The sequence below is a fragment of the Crotalus tigris genome, unplaced genomic scaffold (assembly GCF_016545835.1).
Source record: "Crotalus tigris isolate CLP2741 ecotype Arizona unplaced genomic scaffold, ASM1654583v1 scf7180000017685.4511686, whole genome shotgun sequence".
Taxonomy (NCBI): Eukaryota; Metazoa; Chordata; class Lepidosauria; order Squamata; family Viperidae; genus Crotalus; species Crotalus tigris.
The window spans coordinates 1,840,218-1,859,623 of NW_024096565.1; the positions used below are offsets into that span (position 1 = coordinate 1,840,218).

At 36.8% G+C, this 19,406-nt stretch overlaps 1 protein-coding gene across 1 annotated transcript in view; it reads right to left on the bottom strand.

Annotated features, from left to right (window-relative positions):
* The window catches only part of UGGT2 (UDP-glucose glycoprotein glucosyltransferase 2), an 81,327-nt gene that overhangs the window by 18,087 nt on the left and 43,834 nt on the right, over positions 1 to 19,406 (bottom strand). The window contains exons 16-29 of the mRNA XM_039337664.1: positions 18,650 to 18,781; positions 16,954 to 17,115; positions 15,655 to 15,778; positions 15,459 to 15,557; positions 13,668 to 13,762; positions 12,772 to 12,978; positions 11,511 to 11,642; positions 10,545 to 10,672; positions 9,589 to 9,684; positions 8,286 to 8,388; positions 5,309 to 5,388; positions 4,401 to 4,590; positions 3,004 to 3,162; positions 1,212 to 1,297 (exon numbers count right to left, since the gene is read on the bottom strand). Coding sequence (XP_039193598.1) covers positions 1,212 to 1,297; positions 3,004 to 3,162; positions 4,401 to 4,590; positions 5,309 to 5,388; positions 8,286 to 8,388; positions 9,589 to 9,684; positions 10,545 to 10,672; positions 11,511 to 11,642; positions 12,772 to 12,978; positions 13,668 to 13,762; positions 15,459 to 15,557; positions 15,655 to 15,778; positions 16,954 to 17,115; positions 18,650 to 18,781 — 1,793 coding nt within the window. The remainder of the gene's footprint in view (positions 1 to 1,211; positions 1,298 to 3,003; positions 3,163 to 4,400; positions 4,591 to 5,308; positions 5,389 to 8,285; positions 8,389 to 9,588; positions 9,685 to 10,544; positions 10,673 to 11,510; positions 11,643 to 12,771; positions 12,979 to 13,667; positions 13,763 to 15,458; positions 15,558 to 15,654; positions 15,779 to 16,953; positions 17,116 to 18,649; positions 18,782 to 19,406) is intronic.

The window sequence follows — 19,406 nt, forward strand, 5'->3', positions numbered from 1 at the left end:
CACACACTTTCATTTCAGTCCTAGACCACAGCACATACAGTATATATACTGTACCAGATAACTATAAAATTACCTGCAAAACAAGCCAAATAACACAGTAGCTTTAAAAAGAGAGAACCACCTAAATTTTGACTTGAGAACAAATTCTACAAACCTAAGCCATGACAAATAAGCAATTTTACACCACTCCCATTTCAGCTTATCTTTTCCTTTACTTTAAAAAAGGTTCTGATTTTATTTATTTAATGAACTTATATGGCCACCTATCTCCCATAGTGATCATAGATGATTCATAGCAACTAATAAAAACAAGAATAAAAATAGAACAATCCTTCCTGCCAGTTGCCAGACCAACCAGATTACTGACTCAAGCCCCATCCTTAGCCCAATGCTTGGAGGCAGAGCCAGATTTTTATGGCCTTCCAGAAGGTTAAAAGGTTTTATGTAATTTATTGGTGTAAGTTATATATTTGGGGTGAAGAGGAACAGGTTGATTAACCGACTTGGGTGCTTCATTGCTGGAGGTTTTCAAGAAAAAATTAGACAATGATTTGTGCAATATAGTATCAGGATTCCTGCCTTGGGAAAGTGGGTGAACTAAAAGACCTTCCAGGTGCTTTCCACTCCAATGAAATTCATTTATATTTATGTTTTGATTCTCAACTTTGCTATGAAACATGGTCGTGGGATACTCCAGAAGCTGCTAAAGTACAATTTGCTGTATTCCAGATTATCAGCCTTGCAGGCTGGACTGTTGGGAGTTGTCTCAGCCATGGCAGCTCCTGGCCAACCTCGCTTGCATTCTAGACTTGTCTTCAGATTAAACTGAAAACCTGTAGACTTCTGATGTTGCCTAACTCTATGTCCCAGCATTCCCCACCATTCGCTAAATAACTACTATTAAGAGCTGTAGTACGGCTGTGTTAAATAATGAAATTCCTTCATGAAATGAAGTGGTGAAACAGAAAATGGAGCAAAAGGGTCATGTCTAAGTTAAGAACGTTTAGCAAACCTCAGTAAAAGGAGAAGAAGCAGAGCAAATCAAATTAGTCCAAAATGCCAACTTTGATGTATCTCTGGAATCTGCAAAATGGACAGCATCTTTTGCTGTTGTCTTCAAACTATTTCTCTTCGCCCCCCTCTAGTTTATCTTCAAGTCAACATGAAATATACTTTATATTTATAACTGTTAGACTATAATTATGTCTTACTGAAATATTTCATAAATGTCTTCAGATCTTCCTTCACGTAATCTCAAAATCCAAGACCCTGGGTTGGCTTTTAATTGAAAATATCCCTGCAAAGCAAGCAAACAAACAAACAAACCAAAAGTCTTAGTGGATTTAGGAACTTCATCCCAGAAACTAACTCCTCAAACACAGATGCCAAACAATTGGTGAAATCTACCCTTTCTGTTTGGATTTTGCATTTTAATTAAGGCAAATACATGCACAAGCATTGTAGTATTCTTTTATATTTTAGTTATTATATTTATACATTTTCTCTTTTATTTACACAGCAATCTTGAGAGGGAAATTTCATTGACAAAAAAATGACTAGTCCATGACTGAATGGGAACTTGAACTTGCTCTCCTTGATCTAAATGGAATATTAACCACTAAGAAGAAATGATCTAAAATAGATTGTGACGCTGGATCTTGAATCAAAGGATCAAATCTCCTTCATTTCAGGTGAGAAAGTAGATTTTTCCAGATACTAGAATTAACAGGCTGCTTTTCTTTTTATTGGAAGCCAAGATTGCTAAAATGTAAAGGATCTAGAAAAGAAATAAATTAATGCTGCTACTGTTATGTGTGAAATTGTGAGATCCAACCTGGCAATAAGAAGAAATTTTCTGTCAGTAAGACAGAAAATGGAACAGCTTGCCTCCCAGAGTTGAGGGTGTTCCATCACTAGAGATTTTCAAGAAAAGGTTGAACAATCATTTGTCCGAGATGGTGTGAGGACTCCTGCTTCAGGCAAAAGATTGGACCAGAAGACCTCCAAGGTCCCTCCCAACCACATGAAATTCATTTGTATTAACATTTTGATTCTTAACTTATAAAGCTTGGACATGTGGTATTCTAGAGGCAGCATTCAACCAGCAGATTGAGCTATTGGGAGTTGTCTCAGCCATGGCTTGGGCTAAGCAAAGTTGAACTTGGTTAGAATTGAATGGGAAATATCCAGAGTAATCAGAACAATAATCTAGCCTGGGATATTGCAAAGAATCCTATAAAAATGGCAAACCAATTCTATTCTGCTACCAAGAAAGCATCATGTCTGCATCTATGAAGTTACCAGGAGGAGCTCAATTTGAAGAATTTTGCATTGACTTTGGGGGAGTGTGTTCCCCTACTTTAAGCACAAGAAGACTGGAACTTTCCATTTCCAAACAGTTTTCTATACATTTAGCCCCACTTCAGTCTGTGTAGAGGCCAACAGTATCATTTTCCACATGGACCAAAACATGGGAACTATGAATGCTTCATTGTAGACATGCACCACTTAAAATCAGCCATTCAGGACACAGTCCTGAATTCCACCTTTTTGCAACAACTTTTCAAAAGGCTTTGAAGACCCTACCCAAGACTTTGGGGACAGGACTGTCAGGTGATCCTGGGGCCACAAATTCTACATCTGATTATATGGTAACACTATTCTAAGATATTCTGCTCAGGATATATTTAATGACATGGTTAAAATGACATCATATCTTTTATTATAATATTATATTCTGATCTCATGTAATTTATTAATCCAGATTACCAACTTCCCTAATTTATAATTGGCATCTACACACAAGTCTTAAGCATTTAATGCCTCAGTTTCAGTTTTCAGTGTCTGATGTTATTCCATAAATAATCCCTTCTTGGTAAGAAAAACTATAAGATTCAATCAATATAATAGACCATACCATTAATATTAGCAGACATATTAGATAAAAACAATGAGCATTTGCATAAATTACATACATATTCTCCTGCCTTAGCCAGCACTTACCAGGTTGGCCATCACGATGGTATCAACTTTGAAAGGATTATTCCTTCTTCCAAGAGTGAATTGCAATCCCCGAGGTGGCTTCCTATTGCTCACATCATAGCAATGTCCTTCCAGCAACAAATATTCTAATTCATACTCAGCTGAAACCACCCCTTCTACCTGTGAAAATGCATTTTTTTAAAAAGACACATATGAATAGCAGGAAGTATTGGACATATTGTAGCCATGCACAGAGTGCTCACAATTGCTAGAGCCACAAATGTATTACTGTTGCTCGGTGCTTATACAATCTGTCTAAGGAAAGATCTATAGCTGGATGTTTTCTTGTACATCTGAAATTAACTGCCAGAGACATTTATCTCATTTTGAACTCTTAGAGAGAAGAAAATGTATCCTCCTCAATAATTTTGTTATTTTTTAAAGCTGCAATTTCACGTCTGTTCCAAAGGCAATACATTTCCTCACTCAGTAAAAGTAGCAATTGCCACAGTAAATGAGAAATGTTGGTCTTTAAAGGGGAGGTAGAACTACTGAAGAGAATCAGGGTTGGTATGGGCAATGATTGTGGTTCCTGGTCAATGAATCAGGGAACATAGGACCAATGTTGGTGACAATGAAGTAGTTTAAAATTTTCTGAGGTTTCTGAACAAGGACCCTAGAGGCTATCTTTTCCCTCAAGGATTCATTGCCACCAAATTATGATAAAAAGAATACTGCCTGCTGTACCTTAGCTTTTTATAGTACTGAGACTGAGTGAGGAACATCATCTGAAATCTGGATGTCACGAGACTGCTTGTATCAAATTGTTTCAGCACAGTAGGTGCACTGCGGGTCCCCACCATTCAACATTGTCCTCTTGTTGGATCTAGGAAATGTGCCTTCTCTGTTGCATTCACGCCCACCCCTGAGATAAGGGGGCACCCTCACTTCTGGAGTTCTGGAAAGCTTTGAAAATCTGCTTCTGGTCTGAGGCCTGGGTTGATGTTTATGGCTTGTTGAAGGCTTCTGTTTTGCATTGTTGGTTTTATTGCTTATCAGATCATTTAAGTTTGGGCTGTCTGACTGACTTTATCTTTTTTCTAGTTCTACATGCTGCCAAAAGTCCACTGGAGTTGGGCAGTCAATACATTTATACAAACAAATAAATAAACTTCAGGTTCTATTCATATCTTCTGGTATTTTGCAAATGAAGTTGTTATCAAAGGTGCAAGCACCACTTTAAATAAATGTAGCTAAAGTAACAGGATAACTATTCTTCAAACATTATGCATTCTATGTGCCTGGAATGGAAGTTTTTAAGAAAAATACAAGCCTAAAGTATCTGAAAAGTGAAAAAAAAAATAAAAAAATTGGCTATTACAACTTTTTCTACAAAATGTTTAAGAACTAGTACTCACATCTTTTAAATGAATGTTGTCGAGGTCATAAGAACTGTTCACTGCTTCAACCAACCAACTTTCTGGAATTGCCATGTTTAGTGTCAGAAGAAGAGACTCTGGAATTTCAAGGAAGGTTGCTCCAGATGAAAGAGGAAATAAATTATTGGACCCAACAGAAAGTTCTGGTTCCATAACTAAACGATAAAAGCTATAACCAAGGCAAAAATATAACTATTAAGAAGGCAAGGCAAAACATAGAGCATTTTAGAGGGTCGTACGGCGATTTGTAAAAGCCTCAGAATGTTTTGCTTCTATTTCATACACACAGGATTGTTTGGCAAGTAATTGTGTAATATTTTATATATAAATTCAAGGAACTTGAATGGGCTTTTTTCTCTGCTTATTTTTAATTTCTAATGCTTTATCTTTCTAATCTGGGTCCAATTATTGTGTTAACCTTTGACAAAGAAAGTTTCTTCACTGTCAATCCAGGTCATAAAGTTTTTGGGGAAGTAATATATCCAATTCAGGATATAACATTTGGAAGGAAAATGGATGTCTCCTCCTATATGGAATGCAATGTACAGCACTGGTGTGAAGCTTGTTTTTTAAAGAGTGCACCTTCTCTACATAAAAGATTCAAGTAAAGGCAGGTTAATGTTGATGGCTTAGTCATTGAAAAAAATGGGAAGACCAAATATTTAAGGAGAGGAAAAGAAACTGAGGATTTTGAGACGAGATCTACTTCTAAATATAAATCATATTAGTGAAATGACCTCTAAAGATATTGGAGACAATGAAAATGTGTTTATGTTTCATGAGCCCTATTATCATACATGAAACCATTTCTCTAATAAAGACCATCTATGAAAGTACTCTCACTTTGTTGGGTCCATTTTGGTAATAAACGTCTTCAGGTTACTTGCCTTTTCAAGGGTGTTTCTGATAGGTTTGATCTACAGTTCATGAACAGCCTCAGCTTCATGTTGACAATCTGACCAAGCACCTAATGAAAACAATTCCCATATTAAAGTCTTGCAAATTTTTCCATTTTTCTATTTCTATCCTTTTAATTTATGTTACGTTCTTCAAATTATAAACAAATACAGGTAGTCCTCAACGTACAACAGTTCATTTAGTAGTAGTAGTAGTAGTAGTAGTAGTAGTAGTGATGATGATGATGATGATGTTGGAAGGGACCTTGGAGGTCATTGAATCCAACCCCCTGCTCAGGCAGGAAACCCTACACCATTTCAGACAGATGGTGGTCCAGTCTCTTCTTAAAAACTTCCAGTGTTGGAGCATTCACCGCTTCTGGAGGCAGGTTGTTCCACTGGTTAATTGTTCTAACTGTCAGGAAGTTTCTCCTTAGTTCTAGGTTGCTTCTCTCCTTGATCAGTTTCCATCCGTTGCTTCTTGTCCTGCCTTCAGGCACCTTGGAAAACAGCTTGATTCCCTCTTCTTTGTGGCAGCCCCTGAGATATTGGAAGACTGCTATCATGTCCCCCTCGTCCTTCTCTTCGTTAAACTAGACATACTCAATTCCAGCAAGCGTTCCTCATATGTTTTAGCCTCCAGTCCCCTAATCATCTTTGTTGCTCTTCTCTGTACTCTTTCTAGAGTCTCAGCATCTTTTTTACATCATGGTGACCAAAACTGGATGCAGTAGTCCAAGTGTGGCCTTACCAAGGCATTGTAAAGTGACCATTCAAAGTTACAATGGCACTGAAAAAAGTGACTTATGACCATTTTCACACTTAAGCCCATTGTAGCATTCCCAGGGTCACGTGATCAAAATTAAGACGCTTGGCAACTGACTCATATTTATGACATCTGCTGTGCCCCACTTTATGCAGCCTTCTGACGAGCAAAGTCAATGGGGAAGCCAGATTCATTTAATAACTGTTACTAGCTTAATAGCTGCAGTGATTCACTTAACTCTGGCAAGAAAGATATAAAATGGGGCAAAACACACTTAACAAATATTGCAAACTTAGCAAAAGAAATTTTGGGCTCAATTGTGGTCATAAGTCAAGACTACCTGTACATAATTGCAAATTTACATGTTTCCACTTTCCCTTCTATCCTATTCATATTTACAATTTAATAATCAACTTTATTTAGGAATTAAGTCTTAGTAGAAAGAATCCTTAGTATCCCTTTAATGATGTGAGTGTGAGAAATGATAGCTTTATTATGAAGCACTTATCTGATCATAGGACAATGAACCAAATAGAAAAGGCTAACACATCTTCAAGCTAGAAGGCAAGGATCCTGTGTGAACCTGCTTTTTTTACTTTGTAGTTTATTATTCCCAGCATAGTGTTATTTTGTTTTGTGATATTTGTATATTGATTATTTTAACTCTTTACAAACTGCCTAAAGTGACTTGATAAGTGAACAGTCTTAGAAATTGAACGAATATGCAACAGCTAGCACAATGCAGCAAAATAACCTGCATTTTGATTCTAAGGCAACTTGGTTTCTCTTTTTAATCCTAGAAACAGACCTAGAAGACTCTTCTTCTGATGAAGAGAAAGTTTCTTCATGGTTAAGTCCAATTACCACTTTTGGTCCCTGGAGATAGAGCTTTTGCTTGTAACACCAGTTTTTGTATATGACTCACCATTCAAGTTGTAGCAAATCAACTTTAAGGGCTGCTGGTGGTTGGTTGTCTTGGGTCAAGACTGTCTTACACCTGAACCTAGAGGATTCATGTTCAGAAATTGCTCTGTTCAATCTCAAACACATTGTAGCAGCTATGGACTAGCTGTATCATTGGCTCATGGGACAGAATGTCTGGATGTTGCAGAAATGCCACAGATGTTGCTCTCATATCTCCACTATGAGATCCATGGCCTTCTGAAGCTAAAATGGGGCAATCAGCCAATTGTGCATTTAGCTGCTACTTAGTACACCACCATGAAGAGGACTGAAAAAAGCAGAAATGCATTCAGTTGCCATCATGGCATTGGCCGTCTCTTATTCTGTTGTCTTAAAATTAAAAGAAGTGCCTTGTTTATTGTTCATTATAACAGATGCATTGGATGAAAGCCCTATTCTCCCTATTCTCCTACTGTCAGATATTGTCAACATAGCTAGTCTGCTATGAAACTGAGCTATGTCATTATGTTTTGCTGATATGGATCTGCAGGTCATTAAACGTTTGCTGTGATCAAGATCTACTCAAGTGATTCTAGTGTCTTTCCAGAAGAAGTATAAAATGGAACTTTTCTGGAGGGCCATCAAGTTGTAATTTGCTGTCATATTGTCGCCAAGATTGATCTGATTGATTTATGTGCCATCAAACCCTTAGTGACTACACAGACCGACTTTCTCCAGGAATGACCTGTCTCCAATCTGGTCCTTCATGACAAAGCAGGAAGCACTGTCATTGTAGTTACATCCATCAACTGGCTATCAGTAATTCTTTTCTTCTTTTAGTCCATCATTGCAAAATAATTAGATCATTCCATTACATCAAAAATATGAGCCTTGTCATTTCTGCCATAAATGAGAACTATGGATTGAAAATCTACGGCCCACTTGCTTGTTTTCCTAGTTATCCATGGTATTCTCAGGAGTCTTCTTCAACACCACTATTCAAACTTCCAGTGTTGTTTCTATCCTGCTCCTTCATGCTTAAAGCTGGCTGATGAAACTGTTATTAATTTATTCTTTATATTTAATTTTAGTCTCATTTTTAAAATTCTGATTACTGAGGATACCAAAGTGACCCCCTGTAAATTTAAAACTGACTCTCTCATCCTACCATGCATACAATTCAAAGTAAATAATTACCATTTCAAGAAAGATCTTAAATAAAGCAGTTACATTGTATGGGAAACAATGCTAAATTGGCTTAAGGTTACCGCAATTCACAAGACAACAGTATGCTCTTACAATCAATAAATGTGATAACTTCTGGGCTTCTCTTGTTAGTGGATCAACAACACCAACTACATCAAAGTAGGGTTCACTTTGCTCTGGATTTATCTTCAGTATGCTATGTAGGGAAGGCAATGGGGAGACATTAAGCATTGAACAAAAAAATCTTAAAGGCATGCATGACTTGAAGATGTAATGTTCATAAGAAATATACTATATTATCTTTTTACAATTATAAGCTATTTAATAAAACATGTTGATTCAACAAATGGATGCATTTCATTGAATATGTCTTCAAACTAGTGAAGCAGTTCTAATGAAGAACTGTTCCACTAGAAAAGCACCTGCTGTGTAATAGTTTATGCCACTTATTCTGAGAAACAAAAAAGCATGCATTGAAAGCAATTTCCCCTAGAGAGGAAGTGAAGAGTGCTTCAGACCTACTGTGAGCACCCTCCTTCTACCTATTCCTCAATTCTTCAATTATAGCACCCTTTGGTTTTTTGGTTTATGGCCTTCAATTTTAATCTCGATGATTTGGCAATGATAGGAATGATCTGGAGAACATGCTCAGTCTTAAGCTCAGGTTTGGGATAGACTAAAAAGTAAGAGTTTTATCTTAGTCTGATAACCTTTGACAAAAGTTGTTACTCTAGTGAAGCTCTCCTCATTCTTATTGATAGACACCAAATCACCCCAGTTCTTCTGAACAATTTCAAGTGTCCAATGGCTCCTACTCATTCTTATATTTTGGCAAACATGAGAATTTGATTTAGCTGGCTGATACTTTCCCCCTTGTGTTTTTGAAGAATCTAAGAACTGACACTCAAAAATAAACTTCGTAAATAAATATAGTGATACAAGGAGATTTCAAGAATATTCATTTTAAATGCTGAGCACTGTTTAGCTTCTTAGACAACTTGTTTTTAACAAATCGCTAATGAGAGAAAAACTTTCTTGGTGACAGTTTTTCAATCACAGAGTAACCGCCATATCTTATTCTTTGGAATTGGACCTTTAGGAAAGCAGATTGATTTTTCTTATATAAGTAGTTATATATACACATTCCAGTCTTCTTGAAATAAATTTGTCTTAATTGACCTTCCTTTGATTATAGTCTTTTTGTATGTGTAAATATGTTTGGTATTTAAAGGCTTTGTCACTTGTCAGCCTTTTTCAATAAAGTTAATTTTGTTTTTTTTAATGGTAATAGCATTGCAGCAATAAATATTGCAAACAGAATAGATTGCTAATTATCTGGCCACGATTCATACAACTGAATTATCATGAAAAAAAAATAAGGAACAATTATTTTTACCTATGTTGGTCTTTGAAAAATTCAACATCTTGGCGGTCATCAGTTATTGGCAAAGAAGAAAGGAGGGCATTCACTTTCATCACTAAATTACTGCCACTATAGAAAAGAGAAAAGAACTAGATATAACTCAGGAATGGAAGAATCTCCTAAAATAATGCCATTAGATATCCAAAAGCAACACCACCACAATCTGTAAGGCTTCCAAAGAAGACAGGCAATGCTGAATGTTGTTAGTGTTCCTTGCACAATAAGATGTGGGAAATTAAAGAACAAAAATATGTTTTTGAGAGCTTTTCATAACAATGGTCTTTTTAAATCCATCTCAGGTAGAAGAAAGGTCCAACAAGGCACAGAAAAGGAAAATCCATTTTTTTCCTAAGCCCATCACAGTGGTCATCCTTGGTCTTTTTAAATCCATCTCAGTCTTACATTTGTGCTCTAACAAAAACTAACCTCAGCTGCTGAGGTCATCGAAAACTACCAAATTATCAAAATCAGTTTTTACCATTTAGGTTTATGTAACTATGAAGCCTAGTATTATGAGATGATTCTCTCTAGTGCTAACAAGTCTGGATGATAGACGGAGTCAAAGACTATATTCACACTCTATACTTTTGAAATTAGCTGATCTATATTATTAATTTAGAAATGTTTAAGCTGCCCAACTCTAAACTCTGGGTGGCAAACATTAAAAACAATTTTTATTATTAATTTATTATTAAATGTATATGCTGCCTATCTCACGATTCGAGCAGTGACAGGATAATGTGAAATTCATATAACACAACAAAAACAATAGAACCAAAAGTAATAAAAGAGTGATCTGACCGAGGCTGTGAACTGATTACAATGTCCTCCAGACCCAGACCACTCCCAGCTAAATTCAATGCCTCTTTTAAACGGCAAAACATCTTCAAAACGTACTTCACCATAAAACCTTCCACAATAAAAATTACCATTTATGATCAATCCCCATTTCCTTGACAAGGCTTTTAATCTTCGCAGCTGCTGTATTCAGAGTTATCGTCTCCAACAAATCAAAGTCTTTGGCATTTAATTCATCTTTTTTTAAAGGGCCTAATATCTACAGAACAGAAATTGACATAATTCAATGTTAGGAGAAGAATACAATACTTTGGTTTGTAAGCATCCTGATTTATGCCCAGAAAGTGACTGAGAAATGAAACTAGCACAAAACATTCTCTGCTATAAGCATTGTCATACATTCTGTAATAACTGAAATTTCCCAACAGTTTTTAACAATCAGAGGTAAAATATATAATAGCATTCTGAACCTGGTGAGTTCAGGAGGTGGGCAAAAGTGTTTGTCCTACTGAAAAGTAGAAGGAAAGTCCAACAAGGCATAGAAAAGGAAAATCCATTTTTCTTTCTAAGAATTCATAGAATATACAATAATAGGGATGTAAGGAACCTTGGAGATCTTCTAGTCCAACCCCCCGCTCAAGCAGAAGACCCTATACCATTCCAGACAAATGGCTGTCCAATCTCTTCTTGAAAACCTTCAGTGATGGAGCACCCACAACTTCCAGAGATAAACCCTTCTACTGATTGTTCTCAATGACCGGAAATTTCTCCTTAGTTCTAAGTTGGCTCTCTCTTTAATGACCTCATTACTTTTTGTTCTGCCCTCAGGTGCTTTGGAGAATAGGAGAATATAGGAATGAGCCCTCTGTTCTGAAAGACTAGAGAAGAAAAATGCTGGATCGTCTCTCTCAATCAAAGGAGGAAACTCTCTTTCAAAGGACCAAAAGTATCATCCTGGAATGCCTAGGGAACTCTGAACTGGAAATACATTTACTTTCTTCTTTCTCACTAAACAGAGCATGACAATACACTAGCATTCCATAAAATAAAACCAAACAACTCAGTAATAAAATGCCATCTCCCCATTCTTTACTTACCCTGCCATTACTAATAACAGCCATTTCTCCCGGAAGCAATTTAAGAACTTCCTGACAAAATGCTTGATGAGTCTGAATCATATCAACTCCCAGTGTATTGTATTTCTTCTCAAGAGCATCAGCATCCATGGCCTGGAATATAAAGTATAAAAGTGCAGTCCTAATTAGAAAACTACATAAGCATGTTTAAAACTTTTCTCTACTGAGAATTTAGATACATAATCCAGTTTTGTAACTGATGCTATGCTTCAAAGTAAGTAAGAGTCTTCTGGAATCTGTTATATGGTAATTCTTTCTTTAAAATAAAAGTGCATACATAGCTTCAAGAACCAAGCACTTTTAAGGCATTTGTTTTAAAAAGTAACTCTCTTAGATATTCAGAAAAGCAGAAAAAATATTGGTTTCTGTTTCTATTCTACTGTAACCACCTGCTCCCAAATTATTCTATTTAAATTATTCTCTGTATTTCTACTCTGCCAAATATTCAGCACAGCTAAGAAATTTTTAAAACATTCCAGAAACAATTAACTACTAAAAGTTTAGAAAACAGATGAAGTGTTACAGTTTTTGTAAATGCCAGCAGTGAGGGTCAAACATCAATCCCGGGAGAATATATTTGTATAATTTGGGAGCAATGCAGAAGAAAGCCCTATATCTTGAAATGACACTCTATTTATTTATTTGTTAGATATATATTCTGCCTTTCTCCCAGGAACAACCCCTTCCTCTCAGGTGAGTTGGACTGAAATGCAATGACTGGCCCAGATTCACCACTTGAGTATCTATGTCTAAGGATGGACCTGAACCTTGATATCCCACATCCTTAGTCCAACACTTTAACCCAGGGGTCTTCAAACGTGGCCCTTTTATGACTTGTGGACTTCAACTCCCAGAATTCCTCAGCGAGGCATGCTGGCTGAGAAATTCTGGGAGTTGAAGTCCATAAATCATAAAAGGGCCACGTTTGAAGACCCCTGCCTTAACTATTACATTGCACTGGCTGATGCCATATATATAGAACTCTATGGGGTGATAATCTGATGAATTGCCACCAAACACACATAGAAGGATACCTATCTGTATGTACATCCTGTAGTTGCAACATGACTACAACAGTATATAAACATATTATAGAAATAGGTTGATATACCTTTTAAAAATAAATGATATTAAAATCAAAATTTCAAAATCCAGTGATATTAATAGAAACTGTTATGCTCTGCCAAAACTCAGCTAAGTGCATAATTAGGCAACTACTAACCGGGAAAAAAAACTTTTTAATTTTAGTTCCTTCAGCAAGGGCCTTTGCTGTCTCCTCCTTAAGAATCCGACCAAGAAAGTTTTTCAAGTGAACATTTTTCTGGGTTAAAAATACTGCCGTGATTGCTCTTGCAATAATAGTGCTGTCTTCTGTTATTTTTGAAGTAGGATTATTCACAATCCCAAGCCGAATATGACTGCTGGTTTTCTGTAAAATAAAGGTAGGTTACAAACTGTGTCAAAAACTACAGCCAGAGCAGTATTTAGTTTTCAGAGAGTCAGAAAAGCTGAGAAGAGAATACAGTCTAGCATGCCAAGTTTAAAAAGCAATGTTTACTTTGTAAGAACCAGATACAGTAAATAGATATTTATTTTAAAGAGTTTATCGCTTGCTTATCTTCCAGAGTTCTAGGTGATTTCCTTCAGTAATAAAAACACAGAAACAGCAGAAATTCCAGCCCATATTCTGAATGTCAACACTAAGATGTACAGCTCAGAGCAGGAATCTTATTATTTCTACAATTTATATATTTCACTATCATAAAGGAAATTTTTGCTCTAACATTTTCTTATAAAGAAAATGTGTAACGTGCAATCCCCCGTCTTTGTTTCAATTACACAGAATTCTCTTTAACTTCTTAAACAGAAGTTTCTATGGGCAAAATTTCTCTTTTGTGGTATTACAAATGCATAATCACTGTCATATGTAATGTTTTTGTGTAGTAACTAAACTTTTCACAAGTTTCTTTTGTTCTGTAAAACGTTATTTTGAGGAAAGGACACAGCTTTAGCTGCAATCATTTTCTGGCACATTATCTCCCATTTGTATTTCTTCTCCAAAATTGACTGAGGAAAATTATTTATATGATGTAGGCACAAGAAATGTGAAGAACTGACCAAGTGTTTCAGTGCAGTAGAAAGCAATTGCCTTCCATCTGGCTTGTCATAATCAGCCACAATCCATATGGTTACCGGATAGATTAAAGCATCATCTGAAAAAAAAAAGGCAAGAATTTCTACTGTTCAATATAAGTGATCAAAATGGAAAATGTATCAGCAAAATAAAGTGTAGATTATTTTAAGAATAAACAGAAGGCTAATCAGGAATTGTTGGTTAAACCTCTAAGTGATCCACACTATTTTTTACAATACTGAATAATGAATCCCTGAATGTGACTTTAGGGATGTACAGTATTTGAATCAAGCACAGAATTTTGTTTTTTTGCTAAATTGCAAAGATAAGCAACTGTTTTTTTAAAAATCTGTAGCTGAGGACTTTGCCCCCCCCTTTCTTTTTAGGTTTTATGTTTACATGGGCATACTGAGTATCCCTGCCAGCACACAATCTCCAAAAATAAAAGCAAAATAGAAAATTACATTGATTGTATTCCATTAGCAACTGACAATAATTATAAAATGTTGTTTTAAAGTCATAATATATGCAAGATTTAACACAAACATACTTTTTATGAAAGCTGAGGATTCCTTAGAAATGTCATTCAGATAGATAGATAGATAGATAGATAGATAGATAGATAGTGTTTTTTCATAAAATGTATTTATTGGCATTCAATTCTCCTTGATTCTCTCCTTGAAAAGCCCTGTAGGCGACATTCTTTATGAGAGAGGACTTAGAAATTCAGGTTCTCTTATAGATTTCAAGAACCTGAGCCTTGAAGACCTTTTACAACAGCCCAGAATCAGAAACTTAATTAATTACTAGTGCAAGTCTCAAAGTAGAGGTATTGCAATAGGCAAATCAAAGTGTACCTATAACTACTTAAATTCTGGCATTCTGGACCAACTGTACCTTCTGAGTGCTCTTCAAGGGCATGGAATGGGACAACTTGGTGTGGCCAACTCTCCATAGCCAACTCACCATGGCCAACTCAGTGCAGGACAACTTGCTCCAGGATAAGAGTTACATTAATATTGAAGAAATGGTAGAATAGAATCATTAAAGAAAGGATACAAAAGGAGAGATAAAATGAAATGTGAATGACAAACATTAAAATATTTTTTAAATTATTTTAAATACTTAAATTAAACTGTTGAATTGTTCTGCAGCAAGTTGTCCCGTGGTGAGTTGGCCACGGGGAGTTGCTCCATGGTAAGTTGGCCATGGTGAGTTGGCTGTGACAAGTTGGCCATGCCAAGTTGTCCTAGACCCTCAAGGGCACCATGAAGAGGGCATTAAAATAACCCAAATGGAAGATGATTAACACAAGTAGTAGTAGTGCCTTCTGCCCAGAAAAGATTCTAACTGGCACACCAGATGAATTTGTGCATAGGCATTCCTAACCATAGCCGCGATCTGCTGTTCAAGAGCCTCAAATTATGATCCAGTTCAATATGGAAAAGCAATATAACATTCATAATCAGAAATGCAATTTTCCTGGAATCAGATGGGTTCTAAATCTACAATCACTTTGGTTCTCTGGGATTAAGCCTAAATTTGTTCCTCTTCATCCAGATTCTAACAGCCTCAAGTACTGCAACAGTACCTTGATGGCATTTCCTGTTCAGTCTGGGGATGAGATGTATAACTGGTTCTCATCAGCAACTTAATGATACCCAATCCTTTGCTGATGCATGAACTTCCTGAGTGGCTTCATGTAAGTATCAGCCATCCTGGGTTATCAGTATGTAAACAGAATCAGTAATAAGATTAAATGTAATAAAGATTACCTTGCTTTGTAACATAATTCATGTTTTCAGAAATAACAAATGTTTTATCTTGAGAGTCCAAGAAGAAAAACGTTGAGTAGTCATTTACATCTATAGGAACTGCAAAAAATGCAAGATGTGGCATAACATCAAGCACGATATCAAAATGAATTTCCCACAAATAAAGAAGAGAGAAGAAACAAAGCATTTAGTTTACCTGATGGGGATTCAAAATTCAAGTATCTTTTTTCATCACCAAGAATTATATCATTTATATGAGAAACTACATTCTGTTGCTCCATGATGAAATCAACGGCATCTTTATGATCATTTAGCAAGCCCTGTAATCAGAATAAGAGTTTAATTTCCACAGCATTAACAGTTTTAAATATAGCTTCCTCTTAACTTGAGATCAGGGTACGCAACCTCTGCTGGGTGAATGGGTATCTTACCTTAGCTTGACTTTACCGAGCCATCTGGCACCATAACTAAGCATTACCTCCTTTCCAACACAAATGTGTAGAGAAGGCCTGGAAAACTTAGGTTTTCAAGACACTTTTTTTAACCTTCCGAAAACAGAAAGCAAGCTATTCTGCACGATAAACCATAGTTTGTAGTTTAATGTAATGTGTGATCTGAGTCAGCTATGAGGAATTCAGCAAATATGCAGTGTTTCTCAACCTTGACAATTTTAAGGCATGTGGACTTCAACTCCCAGAATTCCACAGCCAGCATTGCTGGCTGTGGAATTCTGGGAGTTGAAGTCCACATGCCTTAAAATTGTCAAGGTTGAGAAACACTGTGATAGAGCAAGCTACAGCTTAGTAAATCATGAGAAATGGGTTTCATGTCTGACTTAAATATGAAGCACAGAATTGAACACTTTCTCCTCTTTTACTACCTTAAATAGAACATTTTAAACATCTATTTCTAAAGAGTGCAATGGCTCCAATCATTTTAAAATATAACAAGAACATAATTACATTCTAAGATATTACTTATTTAGTTATTTAGTTATATATGTGTATTATTTTTACAAATAACTGAAGGTAGCGAACACACCTAACAAGCTTTCCTCTTCCTATTTTCCCAACAACTCTGTGAGGTGATTTGGGCTAAGAGAGAGTAACTGGCCCACGATTACCCAGCTGGCTTGCATGGCTAAGGAAAAAGTTGAACTCACAGTCTCCTGCTTTCTAGTCTGGTGCCTTAACCACTAGACCAAAAATCACCATAGATTAAGCTTCAAAATCATGACAACAAATTAAAATAATTAAATGTTTGCAACATTAACTCCAAACCACTTCTTTATGAAATATGTATCATATAAACATAACTGAAGCCCAGTGCTTCTCAACCTTGGCCCTTTGAAGATGTGTGGACTTCAGCTCCAGAATTCCCCAGCCATTCTGGGAGTTGACATCCGTAAGTCTTAAAGTTGCCAAGGTTGAGAAACACTGTATTAGCCCATATTTCATTGGACATTCCTGTCTTCTAAAGGAAAAAAAATACATACCATGGACACTGCCCGCTGAAAGGCCTCTGTGGCATCTATGATCTTCAGCAGAGAGGTCTCAAGTTCTGCAATATTCATCTCTTTTCTGTTAAAAGGCACGCCATTAAAGAGAGCTTGAGGCAATGGGCCCAGGCCAGTCTTCTTATAAAACATTGCTCCTGCCTAAACAAATCAGGGATGTCAGAGTTATACAGAAAATAGCTGATTGTGTGAAAACAGGATTAATATATAGCAAAAACAGACTCAAAGCATTCATAAACTGCACAGTGGAAGAATAAAATGATTTATTTTTCCCTTTCAACAATATTCCCCAATCTGATGTCTCCAGATATATTAGACCAGGGCTTTTCAACCAGTGATACGGGTACCACCTGTGGTACATTGGCACCTGGCAGGTGGTACGCGACCATCCTAGAAAAGTGGTAGCGGGGGAGGGGAATGAGCTGAACCGGTGATAGCACCGCACAAGCCTGAGCGAGAGATGGCTGGAGATGCAGGGCTGTCAGGGCTCAGTGGAAGCACCAGGATCAGTGCCGCTTTCCAGCTGATTGGTGCTTCTTCGGGGCTGTCAGGGCTCAGTGGAAGAGCCAGGATCAGCGCCAGGCTCCAGCTGGAGCTCGGCGCTGATCCTGGTGCTTCTGCTGAGCCCTGAATCAGCTGGAAAGCAGCACTGATCCTGGCACTTCTGCTGAGCCCAGAAGAAGCGCCGATCAGCTGGAATGTTGCAGCATCTCCAGGGTCTTGTGATTTACATTCAGATGCATGGCAACTGATTCATATTTATGACAGTCACAGTGTCCCAGGGTCATGTGAAGTGACCAAAACCTGCTGCAACCACCCAGCAGACTGGGGAAATAAAAACCAAACACCCCCTCATCCCACCCCCGCTGCCAATCCTTAACAGAAATGCTCACAACAATGAAAACCTTGGACAGGAGGAAGAGCGCCGTTGGGCACTGTCTTGCTTGGCTGTGGCTTGGGGGGCACTTTTTTCAATGCCATTGTAACTTCGAACAGTCACTAAGCGAACTGTTGTAAGTCGAGGACTACCTGTACTTTATCACTTTTTTCCTTTTTTTTTTTTGGTCATCAAGTTTTTGACACCCTGCTAGACGGCTGGTTGTACTCAGATGTTGCCATATCCTAAAAGCGGTACAATGGGTGAAAAGGTTGAAAAGCCCTGTATTAGACTACATAGCTAATGTAACTCAAGATTAATTTAAGAATGGTACCAGATGAAAGAAGGAAGACTTTCTAGAAAGCAATTTTGGAGGTGGCGAGAGAAAGCCCTGGACTGCCAGAATAAAATCTGGTTTTCAAAAAAATATATGACAATTAAGAACAGCCAACTAGGACTCCCAAAAACTTTTTTTAGATTAACATGGCTTAATCCAATAAGTATTAGAATTATATAATTTTCTATCTTTGATATCCGGATGCTATTAAAAATTATTTGAAGATATTTATGATGGGACTATTCCCAGCTAAATTATCTCTTGCTATATGGATACTGTGGGATACGAATCTGGGGACAAAGAAATAATGAGCTTCCTCATTTATCACCCCCACAAAAAAAAAAAAAACACAAGTGCCTGACACACAATAGTTGACCTGTATCTTCACTTATGAAGACCCCAGGCTATTAAGATTTTAGGTTTTTTTTGTATTTCATTTTGCAGCTTTCAACTCTTTCTACCTTTCTCTTGTCATCATATTCAGAGTCCAGACCCAGGATCTCCTCCACATCAGCTTGAGGAAATTGTCTATGAAGAATACGCTTCACGTTGTGCACTGAAAGGATTTCTCCTTCGTCTACTTGACGATACATCTAATTGAAGAGAGCAAAAGAAAGATAAATGATACAATAGATTCTACTGTTACAATACCGTAGAACATTTAATAATATTTAGATTGCATTCCATTTTTATTATTCATACTATAAACCAGGGGTCCTCAACCTTGGCAACCTTAAGACTTGTGGACTTCAATTCCCAGAATTCCTCAGCCAGCAAAGCTGGCTGAGGAATTCTGGAAGTTGAAGTCCACAAATCTTAAAGTTGCCAAGGTTGAGGACCCCTGCTTATAAACAGTTTTGAAAAGCTCCTATCATCCAATCACAGGTTCATCCTTATTAGCCAATTTTTAACAGTAATGTCTTCAACCAACTATACTTCAATGCACTCTCACCCTTCATTTCTGTACTCTCTAAGGAAAAGTATATAGCATATATTAAACTAGTATTTATTTTCCATACCAACCATGAAATGAGTCAAGCAACCAAGGCAACCAACCATTTACATTCAACCAGAGCAAAAAAATAAGTGAATTTCAGCCATATTAAAACTTTCACAGCATGTGAGAAAATCTCTGTAAGTTAAAAAACTGTGTAAGTTAAAATGTGGGTGTATAATCTCACAGTTCTAAATTAACCACTGCAGGTTAAATTAGAAATA